This window comes from Lutjanus erythropterus, chromosome 1 (genome assembly GCF_056507025.1).
Source record: "Lutjanus erythropterus isolate fLutEry1 chromosome 1, fLutEry1.hap2, whole genome shotgun sequence".
Classification (NCBI taxonomy): Eukaryota; Metazoa; Chordata; class Actinopteri; order Lutjaniformes; family Lutjanidae; genus Lutjanus; species Lutjanus erythropterus.
Genome location: NC_139317.1, coordinates 36,220,899 through 36,238,301, shown reverse-complemented (window position 1 = coordinate 36,238,301; position 17,403 = coordinate 36,220,899). Strand labels below are relative to the sequence as shown.

General features: G+C 39.0%; 1 protein-coding gene across 1 annotated transcript in view; it reads left to right on the top strand.

Annotated features, from left to right (window-relative positions):
• The window catches only part of adcy7 (adenylate cyclase 7), a 38,615-nt gene that overhangs the window by 19,527 nt on the left and 1,685 nt on the right, over positions 1–17,403 (top strand). The window contains exons 10-25 of the mRNA XM_084720886.1: positions 781–957; positions 1,456–1,499; positions 4,206–4,265; positions 5,604–5,681; positions 6,761–6,830; positions 6,975–7,072; positions 7,257–7,341; positions 9,698–9,835; positions 9,987–10,094; positions 11,412–11,608; positions 11,761–11,872; positions 12,204–12,362; positions 13,762–13,908; positions 14,182–14,289; positions 14,440–14,554; positions 16,496–16,620. Of these exons, the coding sequence (XP_084577012.1) occupies positions 781–957; positions 1,456–1,499; positions 4,206–4,265; positions 5,604–5,681; positions 6,761–6,830; positions 6,975–7,072; positions 7,257–7,341; positions 9,698–9,835; positions 9,987–10,094; positions 11,412–11,608; positions 11,761–11,872; positions 12,204–12,362; positions 13,762–13,908; positions 14,182–14,289; positions 14,440–14,554; positions 16,496–16,620 (1,821 nt within the window). The remainder of the gene's footprint in view (positions 1–780; positions 958–1,455; positions 1,500–4,205; positions 4,266–5,603; positions 5,682–6,760; positions 6,831–6,974; positions 7,073–7,256; positions 7,342–9,697; positions 9,836–9,986; positions 10,095–11,411; positions 11,609–11,760; positions 11,873–12,203; positions 12,363–13,761; positions 13,909–14,181; positions 14,290–14,439; positions 14,555–16,495; positions 16,621–17,403) is intronic.

Here is a 17,403-nt window from a genome sequence, read left to right as displayed (position 1 = left end):
GATAACATGTCTTTAGTGCAGACAATGCAGGGTCTTTTTAATGTTTTTGGTCGAATGCTATAAATAATAGTTGATATAATACAGTCTATTGTAATACAGTTTTAAAACAACACCATAGTTTTATAAAATTTGAGTATATTTTCTCCACCATACTGGTTGCTACTAGTGTCTGTTGAGACAAACCATGAGGAATTTAAGCATATTTCTTTTCCCCTGGATTTCTGAGTTTTTGGGTTCAGGACAGATCTGACAGTATGAGCCACACCCATCACTACATAGATGGATTCTCTGCCACTTTGATTTTTTGCCAAAAAATGTTTTTCATCACTGTTCCTACAAATCTCTCCTACTGTTCACCAGATTTGGCACTCAAAACTCTTCCATGCATTGTGCAAGCGCAACCAAATTTAGGTGACCCATCCACCTGTCAGCTCTGTGCAATTCTGCAACACTGGATAGCATTCCATAATTTTTTCTCCTAGACCACTTCAAAACTTGGTGCAGACCCAGGTTAAAAAAAACTTTATAAATACTTGCTTTTTCAACAAATAAAGAGAATTGCACAGCCTTAGGGGGGTATACTATTTCTGAGTGCTCTCTAATGACTTCGATCATTTAGGAAAATACTCACTAATTTTCTTGCCTTAGAGCTTTAGCTTAACACCCATAGTGTACTGTATATGTAATAATGTGTGTGTGTGTGTGTGTGTGTGTGTGTGTGTGTGTGTGTGTGTGTGTGTGTGTGTGTGTGTGTGTGTGTGTGTGTGTGTGTATCTTAAGTCTACAAATAGCCGTACAGCACCCAAACCCCGAGTGAATGATGGTCTGAAGATGCGGGCGTCTGTGCGTATGACCCGTTACCTGGAATCTTGGGGGGCCGTCAAACCTTTTGCCCACCTTCAGAACCGAGAGGGCTTCACCTCAGACACCATTGTCAATGGCAAGCCACGCAGCAAGGTGAGCATGTTTGTTGTTTACAGTTGTTGTTAAGGCAACAGCTACTCTTCTGCTGGAGCCTACATTAATGCATGGTTTACAGATAAAATTCATGGCCTTGGCTGTGTTAATCAAAATAATATAATAATATGAGAAATAAACTATGGAAAGAGCTATTATTGGAGGACCTCGTTTCACTGTGTGCTGGGTAAAACACTGCTGCCCTGTGACTCCACCCACAGTGGAAAGAGCTTGAAAAATGTGTGGCTTTTTGCTTTTTTGATTTAGGAAGAGATATTAAACATTTTAGGCAAGTATGAGAGGCTTTAAACTTGTTTTTAATTGTTATGTTTTTCTGGTTTTCTGATGAATGACTACAGCACTCTTAAGACGAAGAGAATGCAGCCTTATATTTCTTAAATGAAAATGTTTGATAAATTGAGTTTCAGTGGGTTTGGCCTTCAGCACTCTCATTATCCTGAATTCTTATTGGGTGAATGTTGTTCCTGTCTTTTCCAGGACATTCCTCTACGGCCGGCACCTGGCTCCAAGACCACTGAGAGGTGAGAACAACTCGTTTAGTGACTATTATTGTTTTTAAGGTATATTAAACTGTAACAGATTGTGCTCACACAGATTTGCCCTTGGAAGTCGGCCAGTGTAACAATACTGTTGCTCAATGTCATTCCAGTGGCCTGCATGAGGGAAGACTGTTTCCCATCAGCTTTCTCTGCCAGGACTTTCCCATCTGTTCATAGAATCTGAGCTGGTCATTGCTTCATCACATTTCATTAATAATATTCCCTTAATACAGCATATCAAAAGACATTTATTGTTTTTCTGGCGGTCATTATGTTATTGCCAATGTTCAGCTATACAAAGAGATTATAGTGAATTCTTTTCATGGAAGTTTAGACATTTTAATGGAATGAAAATTGGGAGTAATGTTAGACATTGTGTGAGATCTTCCTTTTGCGTCACATTGTCTTACACTTTTTTTTACTTGTGGATGCGTGATCCATGTTTTAAATATTTAATATTCAGTTGATGGTCTTATCCAAAGTGCGCAAGCAGGATGTTTATTGTCTTACGGATGATGTAGGGGTGTATCTAATAAACCACATCTTAGCTCCTGAAATGAGAAAATTACTGTTTAACCTTAAAGTCTTAGTGGTAGTTAGTTGGCACATATTTATCAGATTTAAAGGGACAATCCACCCGTATATACTTATTTTGCTGTAGTGCTATTTATCCATCTATATTGTTTTGATTATTGGGTTGCCAAATTTTGGAGATATCATCTGAGGTCTGCCTTCTCTCTGGTATAATGGAACTAAATGGCACTCTGCTTGTGGTGTTCAAAGCACCAAAAAATACATTTTGTAAAATTCAAAAGTAGTGTCTCTTTCCACAAAATCATGGCCCGGTTACTCAAGATAGCCTACACATCTTGGTGTGAGCAGATTCATTTAGTAACTACTTTATTTTTCTACCTACCAAATTATTTTTCTATCTACCAAAACTGCTTTCATTCAAATAGAAAGAAAGTAGTTCCTATGTGAAACTGCTCATAACAAGGTGTGTGGATTATCTTAACCGGATCATGATTTTTGGAAAAAAATTGAGTTTGATCTTTGGGTGAACTGCTGCATTATACTATTCTCTGTCTGCCCTCAAACAGAATTCACATAGTTAAAACTTTGTGTGAACAGACTATCATTAATTGTTATTAACTACTGTTACATGGCTTTTGTGTCATTGAAAATCAAACATTATCTGTCAATTAGTCAGTACATGTTCCCAAAGCAGAGGGAGTGTTAGAGTTCATCTCAACCTGCCAATGAAACGTTTGCCAACAAATTGTCATCACTGAGGGTCTGCTCACTACAGCTGTGCTGCATTGGCAGCAGTTTCCTGCAGAGTGGTGGGAGTGTGAGCCTGATGACGAGTGCTTCCATTAGCCTCAAATAATGCACAGACAAATTGATTATGGTTGTAGCTCATAATGGTTAATTCTCTTTTCCTGTCTGGCACAGGCAGTAAGCAAAAGGACAAATATTTAAAGTGTAGCGACTCATTAGTGGGCAGGACTCACCTACACAAACAGTGTGGGCTGGAGTAATGTGATTAGAAGAGATAAGTGTGTGCCTAAAAGCACAAGCATTCTAGCCGTGAGAACAGAGGTTTGTGTTATCTCGGAAATTGTAAATTTCATTCATGTATGCACACAGTTCACTGTAGCAGAGGCAGCAGCTGGTGAACATGACCGAGGCTGAAGTAACAGTGAAATCAGGTTCACCCACTCATCATAATATGTAGCAGAATATTTTTTTTCCTGCGGTTAACAGTTGTAAGTGTGCTACTCCTCTTCAGAAGTGTATATATGTACAATTCATTTCATTATACATAAAAAAACATGTAGTAACCTACAAACAAACAAATCATGATACAAGGGATGAAGGGGTAATGTGAAATAAAATTTAAATATAATACTAATAAATAAACTTGCTAAAGCCCAATAAAAAGATAATATAAAACATATACCAGTGATGAGTGGGGAGTTTAACATGTTCTTCCCATGCCTGTGTGGGTTTCCTCTGGGTGTTCTGGTTTCCCCCACCATCAAAAACATGTATGCTAGGTCAGTTCTCCAGCCAGTACCCCTGACCAAGGTGCTGCCGTAGAACTGGAGCTGGTCCCTGCCCAGTGCTCATAATACTAGGATGGGCTAAATGCAGAGACTGAATTTGACTATATAACTGTACTCTGTATGATTGTATGATTATATTAAAGTTGGTCTTAAACTTTACCTTTACTTTCAGTAGACAGATTGCAGAGGAAATAAAAGCTTTTGAATAGCAGTTAATTTTACAAGCAGGCCAAACAACACCCTGATGGCAACAGAGAAAATTCACTTGTATGGATATGTCCAGAAGAAGCTAAAGTACTTCCTGCTTTTCAGAGTTGGTTGGACAACAAATTTAGATCTTTGTTTCACTCCGATGAACAGGTTTTAACAATACTGTTCAGACTGTTAATATATTTTACTGTGCAACTCTGAAACCACTAAATAGAAGAAAAACCCAGGAGACTCAATAAAAGATTGATAAATGCAATAAAAGATGACTGGACTGACAGAAACTGGCCAGTTATTAACAGGTTTTAGGTGGATTTTCACATGTATGTCATCAGTGGCCCTTTGTTTTTGGACTCCCCACTGCTCTGTTGTGATGAATTTGTGTTTGTGTCTTATTGTTGGGCCCTGACAGCCTTGATGAGTCTCTAGAAGAGCCGTTCACCTTGCCCACCCCTCCATTCAGCAGCTATAAGTGAGTGGGGCCTTCCTGGACTGCAAGATCCCTTAGTGCAGTAGTTCTCAACCTTTTGGCTTGTGACCCCTAAAAACAAAAATAAACTGATGCTTGCTTATATCCACTTGTTTTAAAGGGACAGTTCACCCCAAAATCAAAAATACATATTTTTCTCCTGACCTGTAGTGCTGTTTATCATCTAGATTTTTTGGTATCAGTGGCAGAGTTTTGTTTCTACTAGAAAGAAACTAGATCCAGTAGATTCTATTGCAGAAAGAAAGTAGTTCCTGCATTAAACTGCTCACAACAAAGTTTTTGATTTTTCAAATTTATTTTTTGGTTGCTTTGACCCCACAAACCGAGTGCCATTTAGTCCCAGATATTGGAGAGCGAGCAGACATCTCTTTGGCTTATATCTTAAAAACTCTGCAACTCACACCAAAAAAATCCAGATGGATAAATAGCACTACAGGCCAGGAGAAGGATATATATTTTTGATTTTGGGGCAAATTGTCCCTTTAAATGAGCTTTCACATACTGTAAATATTGATTTTTGAGTTTGCATCATTGTGTTTAATTACAAATGAGTATGCAGCAATCAGTATGCATTAGGCCCCCAATGATTTAAATATGGTTGATTCATTGTTTGATTAATTTTTGTCCAGACTAAAATGTGATCTCTCATAATCATGAAAAAAAGACAGCACATTACATATACACTGTAATAACAGAATGAACCAAATGTTTTAATAATTCTTTTATAATTGGGTTCCAGACCCCAAAAACTGTCTCTGTGACTCTGTCCAGTCCCATAGGGTGAGAACTGTTGCCTTAGTGAAGAGCCTTGCTGTCCAACACTAACCTGAGCAGTGGTGTAATACTGTTCTTTTCTTGTTGCTACGTCTTTGTAACAGGAAAGCTTAGATCTCAAAAGCCATCAGAAACCCTGTAACCCTTGTTAGTGGACTGACATGCTCCTATTAACACTGATCACTGACTGGGGCTTGTGTGTATCTGGGTCTGTGCATCTGTGTGAGTGTTTCCTTCCTGATAGAGTAGGGGGTTTCCAAGCAGAAGCACGGCAGAAACACTCCCGCCGAATCCCACAGAGATCATCTAACACACAGCATTTTGCATCCGGCACAACTCCCTCTACGTAACCCTCTCACAGGCACAAACCATATTTCTCTTCTCTCACTAATGCTCAGAATGGCATTAACCACGTTGCCTCCAAGCACAGCTAAACTGGACCTGCATGACCTGATCTGGTTTTCCAGCATCTGTTCCAGTCCACTTGTGTGTTTCAGTGTCTGTCCGTCTGCCTCTTCCTAATTGTCTCTGTGCTTTCCGGATCAGGAACAAGTCCCAGAAGAGTAAGTTTGATGAGGAGCTGCACAATGAGATGACCACTACCATAGATGAACTCAGCAGCAAGTAGGTCCATTTTTACAAGTCAGATGACATGTTATGCATATAATGGCCTTTTTTTTTATCTCTTAAAATAATGTAATACAAATGCATTAAAAATATGCACCAACTCACACAATGCAGAAATATCTTTGCTACACTCTTCTCTATGGGCTGAAATGTTCAATTTTCAGGTATTTGATTCATAATAGAAAATACCCGCTGTGACATCACTAATGTTTTACAGAATTTAGGCATGCCAATGTGACAACATTCTTATATCGAGATACTCTAGCCCAAAGTGCTCAAGTTTAGGTGAATGATATCAAGTGAAATTTGAACAAATCTTAACCAGAGAGGCAGTGTAGGTTTGTCGGTTGTTTGTTAGGTCAGTTCAACACTTTTGGATTGAAATATCTGAACAATTATGAAATGATATGCCACAAAATTTGGTAGAGACATTAATGGTCCCCTGAGGATTTTTCCTCCAGCACCACCATGAGGTTCACATTTATGATTCCGTGTGAAATGTCCCATCAGCTATTGGATGGATTGCCATGAAATTTGGCCCACACATTTATGCCCCCAGCAGGATAAATTACAATAATTGTGGGTGATCCCTTGACTTTTTATTTAGCAATATAATCAGACAAAAATTCAAAGTTGTCCAGTAGTTACTGAAATAAAACTAATCACATTCTCATCAGCCTAGCTGTTCTTTGTATTAAGTGATAATTGGAAAAGTCACCATGCTAACACACTAAATTAACATGAACATGGTAAACATGCGTGCTTAACATCAGCATTGCCATTTGAGCATGTTAGCATGCTTTTGTTAGCTTGTAGCTGAGCCTCACCCAACTGCTAGCATGGCAGTAGACTCTAGTCTTTGTACCTGCTGTCATTATTGCTCCATTTATGTTTCCCACAACAATAATCTCTACTTAAAGCTCTCTTTGATTACTTTGACTTTTAATTTTTTTAATTGTATATTCTGTCTAGTCTTATTTTATTTTTCTCTCCACTTACTCTCCTCCCTGCTTTCTTTCTCATTTTCTTCCTCCCTGCCTTCTCACTTCTTTCATCCTTTCCATCCTCTCTATCAGGCAGTGGTCTAAGTCTGAGGAGAGCGGCAGTTTAGCTTTGTGGTTTCCAAAGAAAGATTTGGAAAAACAGGTGAGTTGGACACAAAGCTGCAAATAGATTATTTAAAGCATATATAATACATTTCCATTATTAATGAATTTTGTCATACATTTCCAGTGAAGCATTCTGGGGCTGAACATGAGATTCACATGTGTTCTTTTTTCCCTTTCTAAGTACCGATCCCTGGATTTGCCGATGTTTAAACACTATGTTGGCTGTGCCACCTTCATCTTCCTTTGCATCTTTTTAGTTCAGATGTTCGTCGCAAAGGAGTGAGTATGACCTGATTTTCCTCTGATATTTCCTATCAAAAATCTTTCACAGCATTGTCAGTAGTTAGAATGCAGTGCAGCAGGGGAAGAAGAAACACAGTATGAATATGATATTTGATGTCTGATAGGAAAGAGAGAGGCTGGAGACTGATATTTGACATACTCTGGTTTTTATCTCCCTCAGTCGACAGATGTTGGGGATGTCATTTGGAGTATTGGTCTGTGTGCTGCTGTTGACCCTGGCCATCTGCTTCGCAGGTCACTTACAGGTCAGTGTGCTAAATAATACACTAACATTAAATATTTAAATATTCAGATGGTTGAAGGTTGAATGTTCAGGTACTTTTCAGGCCCAAGTGTTTAGGTTTGTTGAAAGTGGAAAACAATAAGCCTCACAGACAGAGCAAACCTGTCATACCTCTTACTGCAACCTCTCAACCCTCACAGGAGGCAGGTCAGTGTAAAAGTGTTGTCATTTGTCCAGCCCTGACCCACGTTACATGTGTATAACTTAGATTTTTGCTTTAAGTTTTATTGGATAAATTTAATTTCTTTTTGGAAGACAAAAGAAAATTAAATGTGAGATTTTATATAGATTATTATATTTATGTTGTGTGAAGGCCACACAAAACAAAAGCCATCAAATACAGCAAGCCCTCAGAAAAAATGTAAATTCACTCACCATCTGTCAGTAGTCTTCCTCAAGCTTAGTCACAATTACTAGGACTGTTCTATCCAACAAGCAATCCACAGATAAGAATTTTTAAATTAAAAAAACAAAATATTTAGCAGACAGTATGCTACTAAGCTTGTGGCAAGATTGCTTTTTACAAGGTCAATTTCTGAACTTTAAATCTCAAATACTTTTTGGGTCAGGTGGTTTGTGAGTCGCTTAACAATTTCTGTAAAGGAAATGCTGAAAAAATGTTCCTTTTAAAATGTTAAATCATTGATTGCAAGCATAAAATTATTATTTTGTCTTTCTTATTTCCCTTGCATTCTTTACATATACTATTATATATTATATTATCCATGTGTGAAAATGATGAATCCTGGCATTGTCATCTTGGAATATGCCTGTGCCATCAGGGAACAAAAAAATTCATTGATGGAAAAACCTGCTCATTCAGGTAGTGAGCAGGTAGTGAGCTGGCCTCATTTTTTGGGCACATAATGTTGCTGAACCTCAACTTGACCAACTGAAGCAACCTCAGATCATAACACTGACCCCACAGGCTTGTACAGTAGGCACTAGGCATGATGGATGCATCACTTCATCCGCCTCTCTTCTTACCCTGATGCCCCCATCACTCTGGAACAGGGTAAATCTGGACTCATCGGACCACATGACCTTTTTCCATTGCTCCAGAATCCAATCCTTCTACTCCCAAGCAAACTGGAGCCTTTTTTCTGATTAGCCCAACTGATAAGTGGTTTTCTTAAGGCTACACAGCTGTTTAGTCCCAGTCCCTTGAGTCCTCTTTACACTGTGTGTGGAAATGTTCTTACTTTCACTATTAAACATAGCTATGAGTTCTACTGTTGATTTTTTTTACGATTTCACCAAACGTTTAAGTGATCTCCGATCACAATCATTTAGAATGTTTTTTTCAACCACATTTCTTCCTCGAAGATGATGGTTCACCACTATATATATTTAACAATCCATTGGACAGTTCTTACCCCAATTTGAGTAGTTTCATCAATCTCCTTAGTTGTTTTCTTTGCTTGATGCAGGCCAATAATTTCACCCTTCTGAAACAGAGCAACATCTTTTCCACGACCACAGGCTATGTCTTCTGTCATGGTTGTTTAAGACTTACTGCATCAGTTAGGGTTAAATAACTTGTTGCCAGCTGATGCTGAAAATATGGAAGTGATTGGCGTCATTTATCCCACAGTCTCCAACATCCACACCACTTCCCCCGATGTTGTTTTTGCAGGGACGTAATAAAAACCCTTACAATATTTTTCCAACAAACTTCTTGCCATGTAGTTTAGCTTGCTGAATTGCTTTGTGCTTGACATATTCTTTTCCAGTGTTCTTCTGAAATATTAAAATTTCCCTCCTACTCCCACTTCTCTTTTATATACACTGCATTCTGAGACTTGGACTTGAGAATGCCTTTATACAATCTGTAGATAATGTTTTTCCTCTTTTTTTTACTGAGAAGAATATTTTCATGATTCCTGTCTCTTCTGTTTCCAAAGTGATGCCCTGGTTCTGGTTAAAATAATAGCAAAACAACATCATTAAGAGGCCATAAACGTAATACAAACACTACAGTACACAAGTGCTTGGCTAAATAAAGGTATGGGTGAAATGGACACGTGGACATGTTTTTATTGTGGCAGAATTAGCCAGCATGAGAATGGAAACATAATAGAAGTTATCCCTTGCATTCACTGTGCAGTAGCTTTCTATAGCTAACCTACAGACTCTGTGGATGACACCTGACATTCAGTACATCCATGACAGACAGTGTTTTCTCCTCTCAGACAGATTCCCTCCCTGGAAATAGCCAGCAATGAGTCACCCTCACATGATGTCTGGAGATTGATGACTGTGCTTGTCATACCTGTGTGATTCCATCTTTTCTCCTCACTTCTCTTTCTCCTCTGCAGCGGCTGTTTCCAGAGAAGCTGTCGAGGTGCCAGTGGCTGCCAGCTGTGTCGGAGGCGGTAGTAAAGAGGCCATTTGTGCGCCTCCCTCTGGCCACCATCACTGCCACGGTCATAGTTGTCCTGGCATTGTTCAACCTGGTGAGACCATGCTCACATGCTGAGTGCAAAGAGAGGGGTCATTCTGTATGGCTATTTCTAGCCATGCTGCACTTCATAGCTGGCAGGCCAGACTTCAAAGCACGCTGTCCAGTGGCTGCTTGTCATTCAAATCCTTTTTATCCCCCCACAGTGCTTCATCCAGACACGTGTGACAGAATGTTCCAGTGATATTGGTGACCTGTCTCCCACAAATCATTCCCACGAACAAGGATTAGAGGAAGATCTCTTCTACCTGCCTGTGAGTGGTGGATTTGTTAAGATGGATAGACAATAATGAAATGAAAATATTTAATGTTTTTTCATATCAGACTGGATTAAATAGTATTTGCAAATAGTTCCGGCATGTGTTTAATGGAGTGCCACAGACGACATGATGCTAGGAGGCTGGGTTTGTGACCACCATGACTTGAATTTCTGGGCTTTTCAAGGCAACAGTGCCAAAGGGGGATACAATGCATGGACCAGAACATCAGATGATTCATCAAAATGCTTGAGTCACATAAAATATAAATATATATGTTTATGTAATCACAATCAGGCTATATTTTATTGTCAGTTATTTATTTTTTGTTACCACTGTTTTTCTGCGGTACTTATTGACAAATATATTAATAAACACATAAAGCAACTGGGAACCCAAATCCACAGTAGTTAACTATGTAATTTGGGGTCTTGTGTATGTACTAGTAAGCATACAAAAAGTATTTGAAATTCATTTTAATCCAAATATATTGTCATCTAAATTTTTGTATGCTCTTTTGATAATGGGCTTACGTTCTGACATTTGTTTAAAAAATTATGCAATTAATTTGGCAAACCATTTTTAAAAAAAATCCATGCCAGCAGTCCCACCAAATGGGTGCAACAAAACCTTTCTGCTCACGCTTAAACTACCTATTTGAGTGTGAGCTAACTCAGTAACAGGAAATTGAAGCCACTTAGGTCATATCTGTCCAGACTTCTTTGACAAAAAACATTTTTACTTCGTAGTACACAAGAGTTGCTTGTGTACTGTTGCCTCAATTGAAGTTAGTTTGGATTCAAACTAACATGTTAAAACACCAAAGTCACTCAATAACACAAACAAACTAACCAATTGAGACAGCATTAGTCTAGAAACTCCTGTGTTCTGCAAGTAAAATTATTGTTCTTGTCAAAGGAGTCTGGTGGCTTTGAAGAGAGCTTAGATGGTGGCTGCAGTTCCCATTGGAAGAGGCTGCCTGGCAAAAGAGTAAAGCAGTGAAAATGTTCCAAATTTAGCGTACACTATTTTTAATATTCTTATTATTGTTATTATTATTAGTAATGGTAGTAGTATATGATTATTATTATTTTAGAAATGGTCTAAAAAGCCAAATTATTTTCACTCTGATTTTAGTGGATGCTTAATGATGTAACTTTGGTATCATATATGCAGTTTTACTATTTGAAGGCAGATTTGTTTGTATACTGCTAATGAATGCTAAATAGATGTTAAAATAAATTGTCATTAGATTTGTTGATAACTGTCCTTTGACCCTGGTCTAAACCCATCCCCTGGGTTTCTCTCCCTCAGTACTCCGTGTACTGCTGTATCCTATCGCTCATCGCATGTGGAGTCTTCCTCCGGGTGAGCTTTGAGCTCAAAGTGCTCTTCCTCACTGTAGCCTCCGCAGCATACTACATCATCATCCTCAGCACCAAGAGGGCACTCTTTGTGGCATACGGAATTGTTCTCTACACTCACGACTCCAACAACTTGAACTGTAGCAGGTGGGACTGAGTGTAGAAATATCATCAGTCAGTGCTGGAGATTCACAGTTCCATAAAAAAAGATGTTAAATTGGTTATTTTCAGCTTACACATGTATGAAATTTGTAAATGGAAGTGAAGTCCAACCATGATTTTTCTGCTTTGTTCTACAGCACAGACGATGCAGCCATCCTGAGATCATTAGGGCTGGTGAAACACCCTCAGGTGATGAGCTGCATATACATCACCCTGTTCCTGGTCACTATGCTCATCATCTCACAACAGGTAACAACAGGACACCCATCTGCCCTTGTTTCATTTCTTTTCCCATTTTTATCCCTCACATCCCTGTAACTGTAAACATATTAAAAACAGAAATGTGTAAATGGAGTCTGTACATGTTCTCGTTCCAGTCATTAAAGTCAAATATGTATGTTGGCCTGACATGAATTTATCGCTTTTATATATTTGTCTGTCCCAGTAATCAACTGTTTGTACAAGAGGCTAGAATGAATAAATCAATGAAACTGAAAGAAATCCAGCAAAGTTTCAATGACAATAGTTGCTGTTATGGTTTCCTTCATTGCTCTGACCTCACTGCGCCTCTCTCTGCCAGAACGAGTCCTGCTTCCGCCAGGACTTCCTGCTGAAGAATAAGAACCGCACAGAGCAGGACGAGATTGAGACCAGGGAGAATCTGAACCGGCTGCTGTTGGAGAATGTACTGCCGGCCCACGTGGCAGCGTTGTTTGTCGGGGAAAATAAAAAGAACGAGGTGAGGTTCTTTAATGAGAAGGATGCCTGGATGGGAAATCAGAAAACCATAGTTCATGTTATATTATGATCAATGACTCAAATCATTCACTGAAGGAAAGGTAAATTATAATAATAATGATAATAATAATAGAGATAGAGCCACTCAACTAATGCATATGTTAATTCAGTGGATCCACATCACCCATGTGTCTGTTGGTGATGTGTAAATAAAAATATATATTCATGCTGTGCCCCTATAGCCTGGTTGGTGGAATGTACACCCCATGTACTGAGGCTGTGGTCCATTTGCTGCGTGTTGTCCCCTCTCCCTCTGCCCCTTCCCTGTCCCGTCCTCAGCTGTCGCGTACCAAATAAAGGCAAAAAATGATCCCCAAAAAAAAATAAAAATAAATAGATGTATGCATAGATAGATAGATAGATAGATAGATAGATAGATAGAAATCCAGTGTTTCCTGTGATGTTTGGGTGTCTTCAAAATGTGGATGAGGAAAATGTTTCACTTATGTATTCAGGTTGTATGTATTAACTCACACACACACTCAGACAAATAGCTTTACCTCAGCTTTACTACTGGTAACTGTTGCTGTTGTTATCGGGCAAAGCAACCAAGCTTAGTGGTTTCCGTGAGGGCTCGGGACCGAGCACAGCCTTTGAGACCAACACTACAGAGGTGATTTAGCATTTACTGCTACTGTAGTGCTGTTAGCTGCAAGTCCCAGGGAAGAGTCCTGGGCTTTGAAGCCAGTTTGACATAGTGGTCAAACTGTGAAGTCACAATGTCATGTGATTTTTTTTTATAGACTTACATTGTGAATGTATCTGTGAAACAATGGATAAATGTTGTATGAATGTCACAACACTGATGAAATTATTCTTTTCAATATCACAATTTGAGCCATTCGGTGGGATAACATTGGAAAAGTCTAAAAGAACCGCACAAATAAATAATTTAATCCCCATTCAAGTTAGCAGAGGGCTCAGCTGAAGGAGTTCTCTACTGTACTTGCTCTATGGGCTGTACAATGCAGAAGTGTATACTAATGATCATACATGGAAATTGGCTTCATGCACCACTGAGCAGCTCTCTTAGGAATGACACTGTGTGCAGCTGTCTTTAATACATCCATGGTTAGCTAGGTTGGCTAGCTGCACGGCTAACCACTCGGTTAACAGCACTACAGTTAGCAGCAGTTAGCAGTTAACTACTTCATTAATATGTAAAGCTGTCTGTCCATTAGGAAATTCTGTAAATCATCTGTGAATTGTTTTCCCTGTTGGCCTCAGACTGTGATTGGTTGGTGCAGCACAACTAGTAGTATTTAATGGAGGCTTAACTGTCCCAGTCTCCTCCTGGATAAACCAATAATTTAATATTTTTCTATATTTTTTCCTGACAGGACCTCTACTACAAGTCCTATGACTGTGTGTGTGTGATGTTCGCCTCAGTGCCGGATTTCAAAGAATTTTACACAGAGTGTGATATCAACAAGGAGGGCCTGGAATGCCTGAGGCTCCTGAACGAGATCATTGCTGACTTTGACGAGGTCAGGAAGGCAAAGAAGGACAAGAAAAACCTCTCTTTCATCCTCATCCCTCAATTCGTTGCCAAGCACTTCTCTGAAATACATGACTGATGTGTCTTTAAAGCTCCAATCTGTTCACAGTAGTTCAGTTAACGCATTTATTCCAATTCCAAATGGGACTGGGCTGAAAAAGTACAGTATAATCATGTCTAAGAAATGAACACTGTAAATGATGAAAAGAGGGATGATGAGGTTCCCAAACATCACTATTTCTGTCCTTCTCTAACCCAACAGCTGTTGTCCAAGCCAAAATTCAGCGGTGTGGAGAAGATCAAGACAATTGGCAGCACATACATGGCTGCTGCGGGGCTTAGTGGGACGCCCAGTCAGGAGAACAATCAGGTGCAGTAGCTACTGCTTCAGACCAGGGTCAGGCCTGGGTCACATTGGTTTTGTTCGCTGCCATCAGTGCATGTTTTGGCCGGTCATAAAAACAAAACATAAAGCTTGAAGCAGTCATAATGAGGCTGTTGAATGATACGTTCTTTTCAGGATACGGAGAGGCAGCAGGCCCAGATCGGGATCATGGTGGAGTTTGCCATCGCTCTGATTGGCAAGTTGGATGGCATCAACAGACATTCCTTCAATAGCTTCAGGCTGCGTGTGGGTGAGTATGCTCAGCTGCTTGGCAGCTTCAGCAGAAACCTTTCATTGACTGAACGCTGCACTGCTACACTGTATCCAGCTCTGTTAGCACTGACACAATAACTCAACAGGTTTCCTTGGTTACACTGTACATGATCGGCATTCATGTAGCATTCTTGCCATGAGAGCAGTCGCCTTCACTGACACTATTATTATGTTGTCATGTTGCACTTAAACCTCTGTGCCACAATGAACACATCTTTATAAACTAATGTGCGGTAACCTCTGGCAGATGTGGAGAATCTGCTTGGTAGTTGACTGTGTGATTTTATTCCAAATTTCCACTCATAAATCACTATGGTCAACTGAAGTGCATCATAATGCAAAGTGAATGTCATACTCAGGCCATGAGACAGAGATAGAACCCAGTCAAATGTCTGAGAAACTTTAACCTCTGTCTGTTGTGTCTGTGGTCCTGACAGTTATTCCCACACAGCTGATTGTGAGCAGACATCTTGGATAAAAGTTGTTGTTAAAACATTTACATTTCTTGAGAGATAAAAAGCAACATGAAGTATAAACACTGATATTTTACACTGAGTGGTTATAAACTTCTTTCACGGAATTTGGTCCTTATCTGTGACTGTGTCTAAACACTTTGTGACTTTGAAACAAAATCCAGTAATTTCCACTTTTGTGATACATGTTTATTAAAAAGCAGCTGAAGTTTGGCACACAGACCTTTTCTTTGACTGGTAACACACTTGAGTTATTCCTCTGCTGCCAGTTTCACAAGACTTTTAAATTAAATTTAATTTAATTCTGCTGTTGATGTCTTGGTATTTTGAGGCATAAACAGTTTATTAAATTACTTGTTTGCTTTAAAATTCAAGGTAGAACTGCACTTTGTAAACAGCATAAAGCTGTTCTCTACTTTTCATCTAAATAACAGCCCTTGAAGCTAGTCTGTGTAACATTGCTAAAAAGCAGCCACTGCAACCACAAGTTACAGTTACAGGATAATAGTAAATGCAGGTAAACCGTTGTGTAACAGTAGCACAAATATAGAAGAGTCATAAAGTCAGAGAAGTGACTCAGTAATGCAGTTACACAGCAGTATCGGTCTAAACATTACTAACCTTACTGGTCATACCACAACAAATAAAGCTGTAGCTGCAAAACTACTGCAAAACAGATGCTGCTTCTTCTTTTAAAGGACCAGTATGTAGGATTTAATGGCATCTAGCAGTGAGTGTGCAGATTGCAACCAGCTTGCCTCACCCTCCCTCTCCCAGTGTATAGGAACTTGTGAAAAGCCCTATTTAGAGTCAGAGTTGTCCATTTTGGGCTACTGTTAAAACATGGCATGGAAGGACATGTGTCCACTGTAGATATAATGGGCTCATTCCAAGGTAACAAAAACACAGTTATTCTTCTTTTCAGGTGATTATACAATAATAAAAACATACTTAATAGTATTACATTCCATTTCTTCCATATTCTGTCAATACATTTGTGTAAATCTTACAAAGTGGTATACAAAGTATAACACTCAAATGTTTTGATAGATACAGTTGATTTATGGTATTTTTTTCTGTGGCTCCTCAGAGAAACATTTGTTACAGTATTGTCCAAATCTTTTTCAACCCTGTTAGGCTGAATTGAATAGTTGTGGTCCACTCAAAAAATTGCTTTGCTGAGTTATGTCCTTGACAAAAATGAAAGCAAACCACCAGTATTGTGTTAATGAAGGAAAATGTTTTTCATTCTGGCTAACTTTTCACCTTTTCTGATAGATTCTTGAACTAGAAGTTGAACAACTGTACAACATGAGACCTGTATGGATGATTAATTTTTCGTCTTGAATCTTATATTTCATCCCATGTTATATTCCCATGCATTTTTCTCAGTAAATCCTGCACATGAACATTGCACAAACTCATCACAACTCGTTTTTCCACAGGCATTAATCATGGCCCAGTGATAGCTGGAGTAATCGGGGCGAGGAAACCTCAGTACGACATTTGGGGCAACACAGTTAATGTAGCCAGCAGGATGGAGAGCACTGGGGAGCTCGGGAAGATCCAGGTATGTTCAGTGCAGCCCAACAGAGGCAAACTGTATTTCATCTGGTGTACTTAAATGAGAAATCTGTAATATATTTACTGTAATTTATCATAAAATGACCATGATATGACATCAGAGATTAAGGAAAAGTTGAAATATTTGCATCTTTGACAACAACGCTGCAGCTGCAGTGTGCTCCTTTGAAATTTCTAATTCAGGACAGATTAACTGTTACTCTTTTAATTTGCCTGTTTCACATTATTTAGAGTTCAAATTAACGCAGAGGTTTTCTGACTGAGTGTGTGTTTAAGAGTCGTAAGAAATCATTAATTATCTTTTAGGAGTAGATATTATAACAATTAAATTGAGCAGTATCTTAATAGAGCCTGGCTGGCAGTTAGACAGCAGTGACTGAACTCCAACTTCAACTGTGAGCACTAGACTTTGTTCACAGGATCACACGCTTACCTTTACACTGACAGACAATTGACATTTATAAACAGATGATCAGCTTACTTGCCATCACTTGTTCTTGTCAATTTACAACACTGTGCTTGACTTGCATTCCTGCAGCATTCTTGTAGCTTGCTGATCTTTGCATTTGGGGAGGAGGAGGTGGGGGAAACAGCTCGCTTCAACCATAGATCATATATTAAATAGGGATTCAACCTATTCAATCTTCCAACTCACAATTTGGACTGCAGTACTTATTTTTGGATGTACATTTGCTACATACTTCTCCTTTAAACCTCAAATGGTGACTTCAAATGTCAACACAGTTATGGCCGAATTTAGATCCAGTGT